The sequence below is a fragment of the Nannobrachium achirus genome, assembly GCF_963921795.1.
Source record: "Nannobrachium achirus genome assembly, chromosome: 13".
Classification (NCBI taxonomy): domain Eukaryota; kingdom Metazoa; phylum Chordata; class Actinopteri; order Myctophiformes; family Myctophidae; genus Nannobrachium; species Nannobrachium achirus.
The window spans coordinates 45658106-45672792 of NC_137833.1; the positions used below are offsets into that span (position 1 = coordinate 45658106).

General features: G+C 39.2%; 2 protein-coding genes across 2 annotated transcripts; one reads left to right on the forward strand and one right to left on the reverse strand.

Annotated features, from left to right (window-relative positions):
• Window positions 1-760: 760 nt before the first annotated feature.
• rps27a (ribosomal protein S27a) lies at window positions 761-4509 on the forward strand. The gene is made up of 6 exons (XM_080739844.1): window positions 761-802; window positions 903-967; window positions 1640-1694; window positions 2808-2893; window positions 3455-3586; window positions 4302-4509. The coding sequence occupies exons 2-6, from the start codon at window positions 920-922 to the stop codon at window positions 4449-4451; spliced, it is 471 nt and encodes a 156-aa protein (XP_080595970.1). The 5' UTR covers window positions 761-802; window positions 903-919; the 3' UTR covers window positions 4452-4509.
• A 2886-nt stretch (window positions 4510-7395) lies between these two features.
• LOC308297361 (uncharacterized protein) lies at window positions 7396-9692 on the reverse strand (the record flags this gene model as incomplete). Its single annotated transcript, XM_080740773.1, has 5 exons — window positions 7396-7676; window positions 7899-8027; window positions 8947-9030; window positions 9112-9258; window positions 9344-9692. 5 exons carry the CDS (start codon window positions 9690-9692, stop codon window positions 7396-7398), a joined length of 990 nt encoding a protein of 329 aa, XP_080596899.1.
• Between the last annotated feature and the right edge of the window lie 4995 nt (window positions 9693-14687).

Consider the following 14687-nt stretch of genomic DNA (forward strand, 5'->3'; position numbering starts at 1 on the left):
ATAACAAACAAATGTGAGCTTCTAGTCTGATATTAATAAATAATAATAGTTGATTGATTGAAATAATGTATTAGAAGATGATGATTCCTCGCGCCATTCATTCGCACACTGATTGGCAGTGGTGGAAAAACTACTCACATTTTATAATTAAGTAAAAGTATCAATACTGCAATGTAGAAATACGGAAAAAGTCCGGAATTCAAAATGTACTTGAGTAAAAGTACAAAAGTATTGGTATCAAAATGTACTTAAAGTACCAAAAGTAAAAGTACAAAATTGAGCTTGTGGATCGGCTATTTTCAAATAGCCAAGGTATAAAATAGGGTCAAAGTGATTTATGTATGTTTTATATTATAATTTATATCTGCAAAGTAAAGAGTAAAGTTTTCAAATAATTAAGTACATGTGTACTTACTTACTTACTTACTTTCAGAGGCGTCAATTGGGTATGGCAAGCTGTGGCAGCTGCCATACCTTGGCTACAGGGGGAAAATAATGAAATGTACTTTTCATCGCGCCTGTTGCTAAGGTATGGCAACATGACTGTCTTGCACGCGCGCGAGGGCGCGCGTGCAAGACACCAGTCATGTTGCCATACCTCGCGCGTGCAAGACACCAGTCATGTTGCCATACCTTTAGCTTTTGCTGAACTGACGCCACTGCACCACTGCTGATTGGTCTTTACTCTTTTGGATCAGGCATGTTCCACGGCCACCTAACCCCGTGCAAACCGGGGCAGAAAACCCCGTGCGCAGCTCAGAAAGCCCTCTTCTCATGATCCGCCATTAGGAACATACCAGTGGTAATGTCGTGCTCTCTGATTTCACCTATTTTGTCATTCAAATAACACATTTTACACGTTTATGAACATTAAAACACATCTGTATCATGTCTGTTCGCAGGTGGGTTGAACGCCAAGATGCAGATTTTCGTGAAAACCCTAACGGGGAAGACTATAACCCTCGAGGTGGGTGAGACGGCGTTAGCCAGTTAGCATCGTGCTAACGTTACACTTCCCGTGCCTTCATGCTGGGAGTGAGCAGTGAGCACGTTGTATCTTAACCTCTTCATTTACCAACGTTAATAATATAATATGACGATAAACTGGGCTTAACGTATCTACAGTGTTGATGGAAACGTGAAGCGAAGCAGCTACCGGCTATCTAACTCTAACATAACATGCACATGTGGCCGGCTACACTGTATATATCCCGAGTGTTTTTAATGCAAGTGAAGTCGCATCATGCTATGCTCTACTGTTAAATAATTGCATTGAATGTAACTTTGGCTTAAGTCTTATGCTCGTAAGTGGTCAAATGAAAATGTGATTATTTCAAATGGATAATGGCACGGACTTTACAAATGTATGAATTGACTGAGGATGTTAGTGTTCAAAGCTAATGAGCCATCCCTCATTTAGAATCCAAGGCTTTGATTACAATTTGGGCATTTAGCAGACGCTCTTAATCCAGAGCAATTTACAATAACAAGGGAAGCACAAGGTACAATACAATTGGTGGAGTTTAATTTGATAAATGTTGGTTGAATTTGGTCAGATCGTTGAACAACATGTCAAGAAGTCAGTTGTCAGTGAAGATGAAATGACTAGTAGGGTAACTACCTTTCATCCTCTCCTCAGGTTGAGCCTTCAGATACCATTGAAAATGTCAAGGCTAAGATCCAAGACAAAGAGGGTAAGTTTACTTTTGATTAAGGGATGTTAATACGAGGTAGTGGCATTTAACTGATTGTAATTCCAGGAAATGGATACATATTTAAAGTGCAAAATCACTATAAAATCTTGACTTCAATCTGTATTTCAATAGACTATAATTATCATTTATACAGGGTTTGTTCAGTAACAGGGCTCTCCCTGTCTCCAGGACAGAACAATACAGAAAATATTGGAAGTGATGTATTTTTTTGATTGGCTTAAATTGGCACCCGTACCTGAAGTATTTTCTATAAAGAGCTGGAGTGATGAGGAAGATCCATGTTGCAATTAAACACAATAGTAATGATAATTGTCAGAATATAGAGCTGTAACTGACATTATTGAAAAAGATGTCAACACTTTAAAACCCGGAAATAATCTGTCTGTTTAGCAGTGAATCATTCAAAAATGACAATTGTACAAGCTCACAGGGCTGCAAGCTTGTCAATCTACTTTTTAACATTTTTAACTACTGTTTAGAAGTTGTAGTTTTAGCCTTAGCTTAGGGTTAAGTGAAAGCTATATTATGACATGTTGCATCATCCATGTGTGCAAGTGACTGATAGGCTACCACTAATGTCATTTGTATAGCACATTGTATAGCACATCAACAAATGCAAACAAAACAAATTCTGACTATATAACACACATAAACACACAACTCCTTGCATCAACATGTCAACTTCATTTTGACTTTGCTTAACTAATAGAATTTGGAATAAGATGGATCTTCAACTCAACAGGATGTTGGCATTTTTATGAAAAATACATCAAAGCAGTATTGGATTTGTTATCAGAGTAGGCTTTGTTTGCATAGATACATTTTTATTTGCAGTGACTTTTCAGAAGAGTTCACTGTAATGCAAGTCCATGATGAAACAATCTTTTGGAATATCAATTTCTAACTGAAGATGTATCAGTATTTGATGTTAAATAATGGCAAGGTAACTAGACAACCCAAACAACACTACCAAAGTTGTATGTTTTTTTTGTTATCTAAAAAGCAGAATTGTCATTGCTTGTTGAGATCTTGTCTGAGCAAAGATGAATCTTTTGAATGGTCCTTAAAAGATTCCTGCTCATTTGTCTGCAGGTATCCCTCCCGATCAGCAGAGGTTGATCTTCGCTGGTAAGCAGCTGGAAGATGGACGTACCCTGTCCGACTACAACATCCAGAAGGTGAGGAACATTCAACGCTCGGTCTTCCTAATTTAGTCCACTTGTCACAGTACATTTGCAGATCCTATACCATGTTAAATTTAACCTGTTGAGAGCAATGGAAAAATGCCCCACAAGACTGACTGTCATTTTAGATTTTAGCTATATATCGTCTGTCTGGTGGGAACTTCATGTCCAAAACGTAATATTTCTGGATTCCAATAAAAGTAGTAGATCTACAAACTCAAAACTTGTTTCTTCATGCCACGTTTGGGGCTTGTGGATCTGCTACTTGATGCTTTGTGTGACGCTTTCTGCCCGACCAATGTTTTTTTCAGAAGACATATTTTGATTTGGCCTCAGGTCTTAATGGGTCAATACCAGCACCTTGGAACAGTTAAAGTGACAGCTGATATTTTGATTTGGCCTCAGGTCTTAATGGGTCAATACCAGCACCTTGGAACAGTTAAAGTGACAGCTGAGTGTCGGGGCTCTGGGAAGCACAGACTGGTCAAATTAAAAACAAGAGTCATAATTGCAAATAATAGTTTGTATTAAATCTCAAACCTCTGTGTGTTGTAGGAGTCCACTCTGCACTTGGTGCTGAGACTGCGTGGTGGTGCTAAGAAGAGGAAGAAGAAGTCTTACACCACCCCCAAGAAGAACAAGCACAAGAGGAAGAAGGTCAAGCTCGCTGTGCTCAAGTACTACAAGGTAAAATCTGATCTATAACCTCCTAGAATAAAGATGCCACGGATAGGGCACTGCTGTCACAAGTTGACTGTAGTTTAGGTCTGGACCGTAGTTAATGGATTTCCTTTTCTATTTTATTATTCAGCTATTTGAAAATACTCAAATCTTTATTTCTAGAGAAAGTACAGATACCAAGGTTAAAGTGGGTCATGTGAAGGGTTTCACATGACACCCCATAGGTCTGAAACACTGTTAGATGAAACTTAGATCTTGATATCACAGATAAATCCATGTAATCTTTGATTATGCAGAATTCCCAACTTTACCACAACGTAAGCGCTTTAAACCTAGGTCCCTATTTTAGGCATGTCATTCCATACAAAAAATGACGTGGATTATGTGCAACTTTGTAAGCTTGTTGGTAGATCGGCTGTTTCGTTATGAGAAGTATATAGGGCAGGCAGGCCCCTGGAAAGTTTTTTCAGGCCAAGGACCCCTTGGCTGAGAGCTGAAGTAGGGACCCTCACTACATATTGGATTCATGTTAAATGTGTTTTCAAACGTTAGATGTGAGGATTCAAGTGGTTAATGTAAAAAAAGAAAAGTCCCTTTCACAGATTTTGTGCCCCCCCCCTGCAGTATCTCAGTTCCCACTGGTAAAGACCACTGATATAGGGCGCATCATTCCTTAACCAGTACTATAACATAATATTGCATGTCACTTGTCTTCACCCAGGTTGACGAGAATGGCAAAATCCACCGCCTGAGGCGTGAGTGTCCAGCTGACGAGTGCGGCGCTGGTGTGTTCATGGCCAGCCACTTCGACAGGCACTACTGTGGAAAATGCTGCCTCACTTACTGCTTCAACAAACCCGAGGACAAGTAAACCACATGGCATGGTCAGAATGGTGTTAAACTGTTAATAAAAAAATGTTTGACAAAAACCTCTGATCTTGTATCGTCTCTATAATTGGATGTGTAATGTAATGTAAAAACTGTCAGGTGGTGTGAACTGGAAAGCATAGATGATAACTAATAGTTAAACTTAGTTTACACATTGTCGTTCGGATGGAAACCTCATGTCCAAAACTTACTTTTCAGGATTCAAACTTTGGAAGAAAGCTGATGCACACCTTAAAGGGTGCGTAAGACAAAAAGTGCATATAATCAGAAGGGATCTCTGATAAACATGAAAGAAAAAGGCAGCACACTGTCTGGTACCATTAAAAATGTTACTCTTTATTTCGATGTTTTAGACAATCAGGTCCGTCCTTGGCTTGTGTATCCATATTTGGACTTTCTCTTGGCAAATGATTGGCCTAATTTATCATTAGGCTGAAGTGTCAGAAGCAGCAGAAATGGCTGCTTCTGTCAGCCTGATCTGAAAATGTTTAAATTGAAAGTATGTTTTATTTTTATTTTTTGCAATAAGCAATTTTGTACATGGTATTTGCTTCTGGATAAGCCTTTCTGCCAAATTTGAAAAGGGTGGCCCTTGTTGGCTGACATGATGGAATCATTGGGCTGCTGCACAGTCGTTTGAGCATTGTCTTGAAAAAAGGGGAGGCACCAGCCTTGATGGGTTCGATTTCATAATGCTGCTTTGCCATCGCAGCAAAAGCCTATTGGATTATTTCTCCAATGTCTACTCTAACCATGCTCTCCATAAGGTCTGTTTAAACTGTCAAATTTAGTGTAGATAGTAGCAGGATCTTAGCATTTACACATTTGTTGATTTGCTTAATGTGTGCAACATCATTTTATCACTGAACAATAAACAAACCTACACACAGTGTAAGTGTATATGCTTACAAGGTATGCCATCATAACATTTCTAATGTGTGTGTATTTGTATATATCGTCGCTGTCGGGCAGAATCCTTATCTCCAAGTTTCAAATTTGTGATATTTTTTCGCAAAGCAAAGCCCTGCTTCACCATACAAGGCTGTCCCACAAATGTAGTGAAAACGGCAGATCTACAAGCACACGTGAGGCGTTGTGTGCTTGTAGATCGGCTGTTTTCACTTGTTTAAATCATTTTTTTAAATGATAAATACAAAACAAACTGTTTTGGACATATAAGGTTTCCACCCGACAAAAACGACATATATATAGAGAGAGAGAAAGATACTTCTGGAGCAGATGTGGGCAAGTGATGATGGAGAGGACCACTACATATCCATGCAGACTCCAGGGGGCCACCTTGCGTTTTGCATAATTATCCTACCTGCATCACCACCAGTATTTGTAAACCCCATCTATCATAATATTATAGCTTAAAATAGTCTTGTCATTTTATAACGGAGGCATGATATAATAGAGGCATATGACCGATTATTCAGTGTAACATCTTTGGAATTGGAATAGTTGAAATCATGCCAGTATTCACATATTATGGACCTGCAGGCCGCACTAAAGTGAAGGTTGCAAGCAGGCAGAATTTCTACATTTTAGGGGCAAGGCCACTTGGCCTTTGGTGTGTTAAGTTTTTTGTCCATTCAAATAATTCATTTAATTTAAGGGTTAAGGATGAAATTTAATTTGTGGACCATCTGCAGTGAAATAAATTATGGTATTTACATGTGATCTATGCTCAGCCTATGCTCAGCCTTGCACCAATCAAAGTTACTGGATTGGTTTAAAGATGGGGACTCATGGGAGTTAAGAATTCAGAATCTGAATGACGAGACACTGGTGTCTACATATTGACTAGAAAGAGACTGAGGAGAAAGTGCTAAAATCAGCTGGGGCCACTGTGGCCTCAGGGATTAAGGCCAAACTGAGGGGCGACGAATCTGGCCATGGCCTTCGTGGCTTCCCTGAAATTCCTGCCCTAGTTGCAAGCCTCGCAAAGCAAGGTGTTGTGAGCTTATACTGTAGATTGGCAATTTTCACAATGATTGCCTCTTATTTACACAATATTTGATCATTTTGTCTTAAAAGTCCTTGTAACTTTAGAAAGATACCCTGTATACTCTTAAACTGTAGATTGGTTTGTTTAACAAATTGATATGTAATAATCCACAGACCACCCATTTGAAATGTTTTAGTGCCAGGGACCCACATAAGAGAAGATCTATTACATTAATAGATTATAGAATTAACCTCTTTGAACCTGACATCCATATTTTCTGCAGGCAAAACAAAATAGCAAAAATTGCAGATCTACAAGTTCAACGTGTCACATTGTAAATAGTGCTTATGTGGTCATAGCAGCATACAACACTTTTGATTTGTCTGCAGGAGCTTTACATATATCAACACGTTGCATCGTAAATAGTGCTTTACGTGGTTATCCCCATTTTCTGAGCATTGAGATATTGAATATTCTGATTCACAATGGATTTATAGTGAGCCTTGAGATGTTCAGATAAAATAAAGATTGACTGATATTTTTTCAATAGATTTAGGATTTGACACAAACACCTGTAGACAGAGAACATGTACATGGACAGAACACATTAGTGTTTTATGTTTATGGAAATAAATACTTGAAATAATATCTTTCACCTAAAGATACACGTATCCACTGATCTTAAGCACAAAGAATGTTGGACAATGTAAAAATAAAACAGCATCTTGTTAAAGTTCTTACATCTTTCAATGAGTGTGTATTTCTTCAATAATCCAGATCGTCTTCTTACAATACTGAATATTGTGATACTGTGATACACATGGATATTGGTTTTCTGATGTGACATAATCAATAAAGCTTACAATCGACAGACAGGAGTACTTTTGAATTGACCATGTGTTTATTGACAGGCTGAATTTGAACATCATCTGGGCCAACAAACGCTCATCTCTTTAATGTAATGGTAGTACCAATGTTACATAGGATACAGCAGAAAGCCACTGAATGTGTTGCGGTTGTCTGTGTTATCATGGAGCCAGTACGAACCAGGTATACGCATGTAAACTATGTCTCCCACCTCCAGCTCAATATTGATTCCATTAGATACAGATTCATAACCAGCTTGATTGTATGCTCTGTTATAAAACAGTCTCTGGTCATTCTTATACATCATGACATACACATATTTTGTTGATGAAATGTGACATGCAGTGAATCTGAAGAAATAGACTCCTTTTACTGGCGCTGAAAAGACACCTACGAGGGAATAAAATAATGTATTATTATTATTATTAATATTATCATTACACATACACATACACTTATAGGTTCTCTCATACCTACCTGCCTATTGCTTTAAATGGGAAACAGTTAAATATGTATTTAGATTACTGTAATTTTGTAATGTTTGACAGCCTGATATATGGAAGTTGTGGAATTGATGAGAGCTAATTCATTCTGTAAAGTTCTTTGACATACCCGTAGCTGGATTGTATGCCTTGCCGATGTTAGTGATGGCCTTGGTGTAGACCAGAGTGGTTTCTGCATCATATGGTCCAACTTGTCCAGAATCAGTCAAAGCTGCGTAGAAGGCCACTTTTGGTTTGTCTACAGGAGCATTACAAATTGTTTGTAATAATATTTCAACATTGTACAGTATATAATATTATATTAATACACCAATCAAATCTATAGTACAAGATATGGTATCGATAGGAATTCCCTATTCTTTTATTTTAGAGTGAGATCTGAAATCCAAATCATCAGTACATACATTTCAAGTTTTGTCACAGAGCTTATGTAACACCCAGAATCAGGCATCGAATGGGATTGGCACCTGACCCATATTGCACTTTTTGTGCCCCGGGAACATTAGGCTCATTTGTTCATATGGTATGGGAATGTCCAGGAATTTCTGAGTTTTGGGGAAAGGTTATAAGGACTATATCGGACCTAGCAGAGGTACAGTTTCCAGTAGACCCATTTGTGCACCTTTTGAACGATGACTCTTATGGAAAAGACCCGGAAAGTTTGGCTTGCAGGATTGACAGCAGCCAAAAAGTTTATCGTTCAAAGATGGACATGACATTTCAGAAACTCATTGGCTGAGGAGCTTTTTGGATATTTCTTATCTGGAGCTTTCTTCTGCGAGGATTAATCAAGCACAACAAGGAACATTAACATTGTGGACAGACCTGATATCTGAACTGAAAAACCTGCTGAATAGATAATTCTATGGATCGAATGTGTGAATTATATTTGAACGATGGAGGGGTGGGTGGGGAGGGGATTATATTTGAACGATGGAGGGGTGGGTGGGGAGGGGGGATTGAAGTTGACTGATTATTATATGATGATGTATGTTGTTGTTATTATTGTTTTATATAATGTGCAAAAAAAATTAATGATGAAATAATGAAAATCTATAGCAGTAGTGGAAAAAAGAAATGATGAAAAAAGGTCACACCCTGTGTGTGTGGATATATAACATACATACAGTACATACATACATAAATACATAATATACCTGCGTTCTGTCTCTTCAGTTCGTCTACTTCGTTCCCAGTACCAGTCAGCCTTGTTTCCATGGTGGACAGCTGAGCAACGTGGGCTGAAATCAGCAAAACATTAGTATTAGTCTATTTGAGTTCCATTTCATCTATTATCTGAGCTCAACTGAATATCAAATTACCTTCACTTTCTTTCTTCAAGTCCAACACTTCAGCCTCACTAGCACCCAGTCTGGTCTTAAGGTTCTGCACCTCGGTCTCACTAGCACCCAGTCTGGTCTTAAGCTCTTGCACTTGGACTTGACTGGAATGCAAATTGGCAGCCATTTCTGAAAAATATCACAAACCTGTTAAACAATGTGCAGAATAATGTTTTGAACAACACGCATGTAGCCTCTTGATCATCTTCCTAACCTGCACTTTCTTTCACCATTCCTTCCATCTCCTTTTTGGCGACGCTCAGCTCCACCCGAAGATCGGTCACCAAGTTCCTCTGCTCCTTGACCTCTCCCTCGCTGGCTGCCAACCTGGCCTCCATGCTCCTCAGCCTCTCTTTCGTCTCTGCTCTCATTTCTACCATGGTGGATCCCATGCTATGCACCATGTCTCTAAGCACGTTGAGCTCAGCCCAGATGTCAGGTGGTGAAGGGATACCTGTGTCAGCCTTGTTCTCCCTTTCCTTGACCCACCCATTCTCTCCCTGAGCCCCAGCCTGAGACAGGCAGAGCAGCAAGATGAGCAAAGCCCCACGACAACCCTTCATTCTGAAACAGAGTGACTGCAGATACTGGGCAAAAATTCATGTCCTTATATACCCACCGACCTAAGAAACAAACATTGGACACGTCATTGTACCCAGTGAAAAGTGACAAAGCAAATTAAAGTCCAGGACCATCTGAGAGCTCCAACATGTGGTACTCTGTAAGAGCTGGCAAGGTTGAATGTCCTGGCTCTGGACAGAGTGTGAGAATATATTTCATGTAATCAGCTGTTGTTATTTCAAAAGAAAATGTGTGGTGTGGTGAACCTTACTGAGTTTAGAGTGTGAATTGATATTATGATCAGATAAAGGAATTGATCACTTAAAAATACATATTCTTTCAATAGACACATTCACATGTCTGTAAAGGTGTTAGTGTCAAGTCCAGAATTCGTTCTCTTCACTGACAAAGATGACAGGTGCATCTTATGAAAGTTATTTCAGTGTTAGATAATTCAGTTGTCCCAGAGATTGGGATCCTGTTCCTCATCTAGTGCATTCACTGTTCATTTCAATTGGCCACGAGATTGGGATGTCATGGTCAAATCATGTATCACTATCTTGTGACCATGACATAACTGAACCACACAATGTCACCTCACCTCTTCTCTGTGTGTGTTGAGCTGCTGCTGCACTTAGCAGGTTAGATGCAATCCAACCTTACCTTGTTGCTTTTGTATTGTAATATAACATCGTCATAACAGCGCTAATGTATTATTTAACATTCAAAAATGTTTAGGGTTCAAAAGAGAATTGCTAGGACTCACAGTAATGCTAGAACGATACAGAATTGAATTGATGCACAAATATAGACATGTAGAATACATCAATAAATCAAGTTTATTTTGAGGCATTGGGTCTACGGCTGTGTATAAGTATAAAATGTAATGCATAAATGAACTTGACTTATAGCTGGTAGAGTGGCCAGGTGAGTGCATATCTCTGCCAGGAGGCATGTCCTAATAATAATAGTTAAGTCTATGTATGCAGTGAGTGTATGTTCCATATACCGTGGCGTACAGGGACTGGAGGTTAATCATCAACCAAAAAGAAACACCCTTATACTTTATAATACTACTAATAGTCAATCAAAGGTTGCAATTCTGCTATGTGGGAGTCCTGACCTTTGGGAGAGGGCGTTAAGTAACACAAGGCAGTGCACCTGAGAGCTCCAACATGTGGCACTGTACGTGATAAGAGCTGCAAGACTGAATGTCCTGGCTCTGAAAAGAGTGGGTGAGAATATGGTTCATGTAATCGTCGCCTGCTGTTATTTGAAATAAATGTAGAAGGGTTGTTTTATTCTGGTGTGATATGCCTATTAACTGAGTTTAGAGTGTGCCTTGAGATGTTCATTATCAGATAACAGAAAGTACCGGTAGCCACATCACTTAAAAATAACATATATTCGATAGACAGACACAGGCATCATAGCCAAGTATGTGGTATGCGCCTTGACCACCAGGCCCGCGGGCGCCCCCTTTAAGTATATTTTGATAACAATACATTTGTACTTACTCAAGAACATTTTGATTACGGAACTTCTACTTGTAACAGAGTACGGTATATGCAGTATTGAGCAGAAGTGAAACAAGGAGAGTCTTGCATTGATTGATTGATTGGATTCTTTGCACACATCTTCCCCGTCCTGGCTTCATTAATCATTTGTCCCCTCAAGGTCATTACTTGCGCAAGCAGAGAGCGCAAGTCGGCTGGGAATGTATGTATGTCGGTGTTCTCTCTAGTTTAATACTGTAGCCCAATCAGGGACCAGCATCTCTGGCAAAGTCATCATTATCAGGCAATGAGGGACCAGTATTCCTGGTGATGCCAGTGGTGAAGTCATTGGCTCTGGCATATATCATAATGTATAAATGTCTTTTCTTTTTGGATGCGGTGATGCCAGTGGTGAGTGCACCTCATGGCATGCTCCGCTGGCCACCTTGACAGAGTGCATTTCTAGTTTAGATCTGCAGCAGGCAAGCTTGTAAGCGCAGGGGTATCGACTCTTCTCTGGAATGACATCTGAAATGTATTGTTTTGGTTATATGTTTTAGGCGGCGATGGAGACAGACCAAAGATTTGCATGAGGGATGGCAAATAGCTATAAGGAGAAGTAAGCAGGGTTGTTAGGGTTACTTTTAAAAAGGAATCCCCTACAGTTACAAGTTACTTGCAAAGATAATGTAGTCAGTAACGTAATCTGATTATCACAATTTAAAAAGTAACTACTAGTTACTTTCAGTTACTTTTGGATTACTGTTTAGCAAAACTCTTTAATTAAATAAAACAAGTTTTACCATTGATAACTAGACAAGAATATTGAGCCAATGAAATTAGGAAAAGGACAACAGAATTTTACTTGAGCGAAGTGGCAGTACTTTACGCTGATTCGACTTGATTATTTCATTGCTTGGCGTTATAACTTATTTGTAAAATTTATGAGGGTAAGGGGAGAATGTGATCCAGCATGTAACCCCCATCATTCAGATCCGTTACTGTAATCCAGATTACACATTTTAAAATGTAACCTGAGACTTTACAAGTTACCTGTTTTTTGTAATCTGATTACGTAATCCCGTTACATGTAATCCGTTACTTAACAACCCTGGAAGTAAACAAGGTCAGTATAAGAACAAAGGAAGCAAGGAACCTAAGTTCCTATCATTATGGTGGTTTTATCGATTTACTGACGCTGGTGAATGAGGATTTACAATATTGCAATGAAGTAATTTATTACACAAATGATGTAGGCAGTCTTTTCACCCTAGTCGCATACTGTATGTGACGCCTGGGACTCAAACACGGGTTTCCCATGTGAGAGTCTAACATCTTAACCACCAGACCAACAGTCAGTGGACTGAGGCAGATACTTTAGACTTTTAAGGCAATCAGGCTGAGTGTGAGCCACTTTGCTACACATACAATTTATAAAGCTGAAGTTGTGGGTCTGTCTTGGGTGTCTAGATTATTCTCAAATATGTGTATGTGAGAGTACTGAACTCATATATTAATGTATATCATAGCCACACTGACCTTAAACTTAAATTATCCTGGGTACTACTACTGAAGTCTTAGTGCTGACTTCACAGTACTGATGTTATACTGGCCAAACTAAGTCCAAGATTCGATTAGACCCTGTCATGGGTGTTCTTGGATCTTTTACAGTGCAACTTCATTTATTGGGATTAAGCACTATAAACACATTCACCAGACTGTAAAAAGTTTCAGTAATTAAAGCAAAACTGAGCCAAAAAGACACACCTGTGTGAAGTGAGTGCTGGTGCTGATGATGACGACAATTGCCATAGAGTAGAGTCAGTATAGACTCACATGACATCACAGGATAGGGACATACTGTACAATATCAGTATTTGATACAAAGGATAAACACTTGAAAAACTTACAACATCAGTATTTGATACCATAGGAAACATTTGGAAAAACACATGGACATACACAGTCACATATTGGAGGCCAGGGGAATTAACAAAGTAAAAAAAAATAATCCCATTATATTATAACCCACTAAGCAATTTGGGGGTTAAAACGCGTTCATTGCACGTCTTCGCCGTGACGGGACGTCTAGCTAGATCCGGTCTGTGACGAGTTTAAATTTTAAAGTTTTTTCAACGTTAGCGGCCGCCGAAAGTAGTGAAAATGATGGCAGCCAGCAGGGTTTAAAATCACTATTCCTTGGTTCTGAGAGCCGTATGCTACCTGAACCACCACAGCTGATCGTATTTGTATTGCATTCTTGCACTGTTATTATTTGACACTGGGAGCCGACGGGGTTCGAACTCGAGAACTTCTGTTAATGAGACCTTTGCGTTACCGCTGGACCACGGTACAGCTTGTAACTTGCATGTGTTCCAGCAGCTATTAGTAGTTGATATCGCCTCCCGCTGTTCGTTTTAGGTCGGTGCATTTTGTTTGACAACACAAACTAACTTTATATTGATGCATAGCTATAAAACGATTTTATTTAATCATTATCGTATGGTGGGGGTGGGGATGTGGCCGGGGAGACATGCAGTCTTGTGTGTTTGTGTCTGTTGGTGTCAGAATGAATTATGTAATTCAGAGAAGTAATAGTATGCTGTCATGAGCAGCACCACGGCATTATGCCATTATTTATTACACTTTTAGAATTTTTCAAAGGTATTGCCCAGCACGTCTTTTAGTCGGCTAAAAGATGTGCAAATATGGCCAGAAAACTGCTCAGTGGATGCAATTAAACTACAACTATTAAGGTAGAACAGGGAGATACTGTTAGCATCCGATAATGAACAACTTGATAAAAATGTATAAAAAAAAAAAGATGGTCTAACACACGTTTGTCCTAAACGGTGATATATCGTTTAAATGGAAGCGTTCAGATGACGGCTACAACTATACTAGACTATATAGTGAAATTGGCTCTTAAAATTACTTTAGTCCAATATTTGAAAACCAGGTGTGGATATTAAAGCTGTTTTTTTAATCAACAAGTATGGAATAATGGATTAAATGTAATCAGCTACAATCGGTCTATAGACAGACTGACGATAGACGGTTCAAATGAGGGCTAAACATAACCATAGGTCTAAATGACGTCTTGTGTTTACTGGGAAGGGCCGTTCTGTCCATGACATCAGCTGTCTGTCGGACTGTTGGTCGTCCAAAACCAAAAATGTTTGTCTGTCTTGTCTGCAGGTCTATCTGTCAGTGCTTCCCTGATTGAATCAAGCTTTGACCAATAAGAGGCATGTAGCTACAATCGAATGGCATATGTTTACAGAGCAAGAGCTGAACAATCTACCTAGATCCACAGTGTTGTTGCTGTGAAAAATGTTATGCTGGGCAGTGCATAAAAGCACCAATCAACTAGATATGGGAGACGAGGGTGATGCAAGCAAGGTCCAAGTACTGTCTACCCATATGTGGGAGATCCCTGATACCATCATAGTATTGATGTCATAGTTCTAAGTATGGTAATGTGTACTCTGACAACGAGTA

Bases quoted from the DNA above. Each gene is read 5' to 3' on its own strand.
- rps27a (XM_080739844.1), top strand. From the start codon at position 920: ATGCAGATTTTCGTGAAAACCCTAACGGGGAAGACTATAACCCTCGAG. The intron at 968-1,639 runs GTGGGTGAGACG...TCCTCTCCTCAG, and splicing joins GGAAGACTATAACCCTCGAG to GTTGAGCCTTCAGATACCAT. The intron at 1,695-2,807 runs GTAAGTTTACTT...ATTTGTCTGCAG, and splicing joins TAAGATCCAAGACAAAGAGG to GTATCCCTCCCGATCAGCAG.